Consider the following 7,853-nt stretch of genomic DNA (forward strand, 5'->3'; position numbering starts at 1 on the left):
TTACTATTTTAATGCTGTCGTCAACATATTATTAATATTTGGCAGCCCTCTCACTAAATCCACTTCTTTTACGTTTTCTTGAATTATCGTTTACTAATGATCTCTCCTGGAGACCATATATACGTTTGCGAAGCTAGCATCTGCTAAAAGTTGGTTCTCTTTTTTTTATGTTTAGATTGTTTCACTTTATCTGGCTTGTAATTATCTTACTCCTGATTCCATTTTATACCTCAACAAATCTCTTATTCTCCCCAGAATGGAGTATTGTCGTTATGTTTGGGCTGGTTTTTCTAATGATGCTCTTCATCTTCTTGACAAGGTTCGAAAATGCATTGTAAACGTAGTTGGATCTGCTTTTTCCAGTAAGCTTGAGCCTCTCTCCCATTGTTCTATAGTTGCATCATCATGATCGTTTTTCAAACGAGCTATCATCTCTAGTTACATCAACCAAAACTCATTCTGACTGAATCAGCTTTTAATCAAGTTGCATCCTTTTACTGAATCTGTCCCAGCATGATCCAGAAACTTTTTTTTCCCTAGCATTTTCCCCCGCACTTTAGCCTTTTGGAACTCTTTTCCACCACCATGTTTTCCTCACTCATACAACCAGGGGGCAATTCTATAAATAAAAGGGGGAGGGAGGCGGGCAAGTTCTTAAAAACTGCTGACTGTTTTCTAAAAATAAAATTATAAATAGTCCTCAAGACTAAATATCTGCCGACTGAAATGTGTTAAATGACTAACTAGCCGACCATATTCCTTAAAAAACTGACAATAAGATGAGGATAATTTTGTGCGTGTGTTTGGGGGTAAGGGTTGCATCATTCTCTCTTCCCCCCCTCCTCCTTCCCGCCTCCTCCTATTGACACACACACGCAAACATACACACAAACACACCGTAAAATTCCCCCTAGATATAACCCTTAATTTTCAAGCCTTCTTTCAATCACTTCCTTGATCTTTAACTTTTATTCTTTGCTTTCTAGTAACTCGCGACTTAACAGTGGTTGCTTACAGCCTTGTTGGGAGTGAGTAAATTAAAGATATATATTTTTTTTATTTACCTCCTCAAGGCCGAGAAGGCCACTACAAATGAGGAGGCTATTTAATATTGATTATAACCCTCTCTTAACTCTATAACTCCGAAACACGAAACTTGACGAACAAGGCCGCTGTGCGGAGAAACAAGTTGAGCGCGTTACTATTAGGGACGTGGTGGGGATCGAAATCGGAACCTCTCGCTTATGAAGCGAGTGCTTTACCACTACACCACTACCGCATTTTAATATTGAATTAATTTTTGTATTGATTAGTTTTAATATAAAACATTTAAAATGCTTACCGCATATATATATTCATTTGTTATAAAAGAGATAAATATATAAAAATATGTCTTTAAAAGATAAAATAATTTCTTTCATTTTTTTCGTGAATGAAAGGTAATTGCATTCAAAGGATAAAGCAAAATTTTTTAAAACTATTTTGTTCCAAAGAAATCCTCCTCGGAATGAAATACATAGTCTCCTAAAATTAGTTGGAGAAAATGGTTGCGTTTTGTTTTTATCGTTCAAGGCATATATATAATGGAAAGAAATAGGAGACTGTTTTTTACATTTACAGTTTTACATTACTGTTTTTTACAGCTACAGTTTTTACATACCTTGGTTTCACATTTGTGCACAAAACAAGGTATATTACAATTATTCAGCTGACAAATAATGAGAATTTTTATTTTCAATAAGAGAGGTCTGGTATGATGATGATTAATCAATTATGGGTTATCAATTATTTCAATTATAGATTTTTATAACAGGTTTGTGATTATTACTGATACGTGATTATTATTATGATATTTTATATATTTATTATTATAGATTTATTATTACGGCAGTTCTTTAGATTTATATTTTCAGCTTTTATAGTATGATTTATTGTACTATTTTGTTTTTAAAATTATAAAGATTCTGATGATAAAATCAATTGATCTTTTTTCAGAAGCCTTGTTTGTTTGTTCTTGTAAAATGTAGTATTTATTTTACGACAGATGTAAACAGAAAAATAAATAAATAAGAAAGATCTGGCATGCGAAAATTCAATGGCATTACTTGAGGCAACATTTACATAACTTTTATGGCAATGGATGAAAGAGAAATTTAATTGTGCTAAACTGTGTTTATTTAAAGCATTTTTAGCTTTATACATTATTCTTTTACTTATTGCAACTTTGGTGCACAAAAGTTCAATGGGATACTTCCACGTAAAGTTTCGTTTACATAGATACCCAAAAGCTTATTTTTTTCTCTTTTTATTTTAATTTCGTCTATATAAAGTAAGAGCCCCTTATGAGGCAGTAATTTTTTTAGAAGTTGAAAGAAAATGTGTCCATTTTGTTTTATTAACATTTAGTGACAACTTATTTATTTATTCAAACAACTTATTTATTCATAAATCAGTAACAAATTTTCTTCAATGTTCAAAATTTGAAACGAGATAAAAAGAGTTTAGTATTATAGGCAAACACGATATTTATAAAATTGGATGAAGATCATTAATGCAAAGTAGAGAGAAGGGATTCTATAATGATAGTCTCTAATGGTCCATCAGGGCTCTATACTTCGACAACAAGTTGTATCTAATAAATCGGAAGAGACGGTAGCATTACAGTAAATAAATCTTTTACAGTAATACAACTTGCAAACTAAAAATTGGTTAAATAACCTTTAAGTTGCATCAAGACATTTCTTTTAGTTTCATAAAATTCAATTTTTTTTAAATAGAATTTTTCAATCAGCTTTTTTCAATTGTCTATTAAAACAAAAAGTACAGCAATACTGCGGGAAATTTGGTTTATTAGTGGTATTAGGTAACCAAAAAAGTTCGTGCGGTTTTTGGTAATTGAATTGTTTTTAGCAATTTTTACAACACCCACATCGCACAAGGCAAGTAGCTTTGTTGCGTAATAGAACGCGTGTGTCACGCGCAGTTGCTGCATATATAGTGTAGGCTTGTAACGAGCTTACAGGAAAAGTTTTGTGTAAAGAAAGGATGGCAACCCAACCAACGATTATTCGATCTTGCTTACTTTACGAGTTCAAACTTGGAAGGAATGCAACACAAGCGGCCAAAAACATCTGCACAGCATTTGGAGAAGGTACAGTAAGTGAACGCACAGCACAGAAGTGGTTTCAGCGATTCTCTTCGGGAGATGAATCCATCGAAGACCTGCCGCGTTCTGGACGCCCATTGTTGGTTGATGAGGATGAACTGAAGGACGCTGTCGAGTCTGACTCCAGCCAAACTTGCCAAGAACTTGCAGTGAGGTTTGCTGTGAGTGTTGAAACCATCCGCCTGCATCTGCATGCGATTGGGAAAGCGTGGAAGCTGAGTCGGTGGGTTCCGCACAAATTGTCGATCGACAACAAGAAGCAACGGCTTACGATCTGCACATCACTCTTATCACGCCACAATGTTGAGCCTTTTCTTGATCGTTTATTGACATGCGACGAAAAATGGATTGTGTACAACAATACCAAGCGTTGCTACCATTGGTTGTCCCCCGATGACCCCATCCCAAAGACACCCAAGCCCAATCTCCACGAGCGGAAGGTTTTGCTTTGCATTTGGTGGACTACAGCTGGTGTGGTGCATTACGAGCTGCTCCCAACAGGCCAAACCATTACTGGACTGGTCTACTCAGCACAGCTGCAACGAGTTCACGACCTGTTGCTTGTAAAGCAGCCTGCACTGGTGCATAGGAGAGGAGTTCTGCTTCTCCACGACAACGCGAGACCGCACACCGCTCGCGTGACTCAGGACAAGCTCCAAAGCCTTGGTTGGGAGAGTTTGCCTCATCCACCATACTCGCCAGACCTCTCCCCTACTGATTTCCATTTTTTCCTTTCCCTGGAAAATCATTTAAAAGGACAGCAGTTCCGAGACCAGGACGCGGTTGAAATGGAGTTGAAAGCTTTTATAGACTCAAAGGACCGAGAATTTTTTAGAAGTGGAATAAATAAGCTTGTTTTACGTTGGGAAAAGGTTTTAGATGCTAATGGTGACTATTTTGATGAATAAATGTACTTACTTTTGTCGTTTTGTGTGTTTTTATTATATACGGAAAAACCGCACGAACTTTTTTGGTTACCTGATAAAATACCAACCAGGAATAGAGAAAAGACCGAGAGATAATTTGAAACATTTGTTGCACCACCGTCTTTAAATAATGGTAAAACTCTGGTTATTTTTAGATTTTCAAGAAAAACTCTTTATTTAAAAAAATTTTAAATAAGGTATTTTTGATAAATTCTGAGAGTCGATGATAACGTTGTAATAAAGTCTTCACCGTTTATTTGATTTAAAAGAAAGTTCAAATACGTCAAAAAACTTTAAGAACAAAGTTAATGGAAAAATATAAACATTTTTCTTGTATCTCACGACAGGATTTTTTTGGGTCAAAGTATGACCAACTAATACAAAATATTTATTCAATTCCTCCGCTATTGCTTTTGATCATACGATACTTCATCATCTATTTTAATAAATTTAGGCAATGCACTTGTTTTTAATACCTGTATGCTAGTGAGTTTTCCAATAATTTCCCAAATAGGTTTTAAATTAACTAGGAATGTACCGGAGTTCTGTTCCGGCCGGAATTTGCAACTTTTAGATAACTCCGGTTTCGGCCGGAATTAAAATATTTCACCCCGGAATGCCGGAATTTATTTTTTACTTTTATTTTAAGACATGTGACACAGATTGTGTAAATTAAATCAAAAAATCATTGTGCTACAGGGCAATGAAGAACTATAGGTAAACCGAGGTAAAAAATCTAAATTCTTAACAAACACAATGTAATTTTAGGTAATGCAGTCCAAAATAATTTTATTTTTTCGCTCGTCAGTAGAGGGTTTTAAAACATTAGAAATTGTAGTTAAAAGAAAAAAATAAAAAAGATTGCTGCCCTAGGCCAAACACTCAGTCGATGTAGCAGCACTTCCTTGTAGCAGCAGGTTATAAGATAATGAAATGTAGCAGTACTGCTTTGTAGGAGTAGGCTATAAGATGTTCTAAGTATTTTTTATTTTTATATTAAAATGTCACTACTTTGAGCAAGTCTCCACAGGAAACGCAACAACCGAAAAAATAAAATTATTTTAGACCGCTTAATTGTAGCTTTGTCAAATTTTATTTGCAGTTATCACTTATATAAGGATTTCTAAAATTTTAGAAATATTGTAGTGCAAAAAGAGTTGCTATCCAGGTGTGGGCAACAATTGAGCTCTTTTTTCATCAAAAATGTGACCCGCCTCTGAGAATATTCAAATTTTTAATGTTTCTTAACTTTTAAATAGTTAAAAAGTATAGAATGCCTAAAACAGTTATTATTTCAATTTTAACTTAAATGTAAAAATATAAAACAAAAAAATAATTTTAAAAATAAATAATATGCATGATAAAATTTTCAATTAATAAAATTATAAAAAACAAATAAAAACAACATATTAGATTTGAATGAAATGAGAATCAAGTTAAGGAAATAGTTTATATATATATATATATATATATATATATATATATATATATATATATATATATATATATATATATATATATATATATATATATATATATATATATATATATATATATATATATATATATATATAATCTTTGAAAGTCATTTTCTTGTTATACGTTAAAATATGGGTAGAATTCAATAAATACGGCTGCGTATAAACTTTTTTTTTAAATATATATTTTTTTAATAATATATAAAGTAGTTAAAAGAAAAAAAGAAAAAAGATTGCTGCCTTAACGAAAATTTCTCCAAGCACGAATTTTATGAATAAATTCTAAAGTATAATATATACGATAAGCTTGTATATTATCTCCATTCATAAAAACCTCCAATTGCAATTAAATAGGTTTTTGTTGATGTGGATCATAATAAGGAATGCCATTTGCAGGAATCCACTGGCTTTGAACCAAACTTACATTATTAGTAAATTTATGATTGCATCATTGTAATTAGTACTATTAGTAAAAAAATCATCAGGTGACAATTGCATAGAAATAGTAAGTAAATCTTTAGATACACTTGCAATATTTAATATATTACCAGCAGTATCACCACGATTAAATCCACCTAATATAGGTACTTTGTTTTGCAGAAAGCCACACATATAATCCATTCTTGGAACACCAAAAAAACTATATTTAACTCCAGTATTATTAGTAAGAGTTTGATAAGGCTGTTCCATTAACTCACGAATAGTACGTTTAGGACCAGGAGGATAATCAAGTTGCCAATGAAATTGTTCACCGTTATTTAATTCTTTTTCAACCTAAATATCATGAGCACCACACATTTTCACAGACACAGTAACACCATTAATACCAAGTGAACCCGCACTTTCATCATACGTCATAATTAATGATTCTTTACGTAATTCGTTTACAATACTATCTTCATGTTGCGCGGTAGCATTAAACCATTGTGTAAGAGCAGCAGTCGATGTAAAAGGTACAGTTCTAGGTAAAACAGATGAATTATCTTGACGCATATAACGCAATCGAATATGATTAAATCCAACAGGTAAGAATCCACCAGCTCCAATAGATATTTCAGCATGATTTCTAACATTTTTCATATAACATTCAGCAGAGATAGGTGCCCAACAGGAAGCACCATAATCATATATGCGTGCTAAATTTTCATCAGAATGACACATTGTAAGAAATTCCCATGGAATAGAAATTACTTTACCTTTATCCAAGTTTTCTGATTTTGCCATAACACGAAATGCAGTCTTAAATGTCATAACTTCAGATTCATCATCGTATAAAGGATCATGAAATCTAGGAATGGTAGGTCCACCAGCCCCACCAGCACTGTTATTACCACCTGCAACAACACCATTACGAACTGCAGCACCATTATCATCAGCCATAGGTGCATCTACACGATCAACTCCTTGCTGCTGATTGCTAGGAGGTTGAGATGGAATAGGAGAGCGATCTCTAACGGAACCGAGATTGGAGCCAGGAGGGGAAATAATATTTCGATTATCTTGTCCTCTATCGTTAAATATGTTTCTAGCAGCATCAGCAGCACTATAATATTAATATATTATATATATATTATATTATATATATATTATTGCTATAATAATACACTATAGAAAAGTGGAAAATATCTATTTTTTAATGGAAAATATCATATCTATTGACATCTCCATTCAAAAAATAATAAGACGTATTTATAGGACGTATCTACTCTACTTAATCCAATTTCCGGTAGGGCGGCGGCGCCCACTAAAGGAGTTAATTAGTTATAAAATTTAGCCGCGGGCTCTGCCCGCGGGTACATCTTTTATATCTAACTAAATCGCTTAGGGCGCCGCCGCCCTACCGGAAATTGGATTAAGTAGAGTAGATACGTCCTATAAATACGTCTTATTATTTTTTGAATGGAGATGTCAATAGATATGTCATAATAGATAAGCCGTATTTAGTAGGACTTACGTGGGTGGGTTTGTTATTGAGCCGCATTGTCCGCATTGTCTCATCCGTCAATCATATTTAATTGGATTAACATGTTTGTGTAATAAAGCAGTATAAATACTGCGTTTTAATTCAGTTGAACTCAAACATGTGGAATAGCAAGTGGAAAAATAGGAATAAAGCTGAATACCAAAGTAACATTATAAAAGAAGAATTTATTAGAAGAGCCTCTGAACCTCTATTTGCAGAGCCATTTCTATTAAAAGATACAGCTGAATTGCAACAAGTAACATATCGTCCTTTACACATTATATTCAATGTCGATGATGAATTGCCGATCCAAGATGGAA

At 33.3% G+C, this 7,853-nt stretch overlaps 1 protein-coding gene across 1 annotated transcript; it reads left to right on the forward strand.

Annotated features, from left to right (window-relative positions):
* Nucleotides 1–3,045: 3,045 nt before the first annotated feature.
* Nucleotides 3,046–4,074, forward strand: LOC136079381 (histone-lysine N-methyltransferase SETMAR-like). Its single transcript, XM_065795116.1, has one exon. It carries the CDS (start codon nt 3,046–3,048, stop codon nt 4,072–4,074), a length of 1,029 nt encoding a protein of 342 aa, XP_065651188.1.
* The last annotated feature ends 3,779 nt before the right edge of the window (nt 4,075–7,853 follow it).

The sequence above is a fragment of the Hydra vulgaris genome, chromosome 04, assembly GCF_038396675.1.
Source record: "Hydra vulgaris chromosome 04, alternate assembly HydraT2T_AEP".
NCBI classification, from domain to species: Eukaryota; Metazoa; Cnidaria; class Hydrozoa; order Anthoathecata; family Hydridae; genus Hydra; species Hydra vulgaris.

What these genes read in the sequence shown, in the direction of transcription:
- LOC136079381 (XM_065795116.1), top strand. Translation starts at nt 3,046, where the DNA reads ATGGCAACCCAACCAACGATTATTCGATCTTGCTTACTTTACGAGTTC.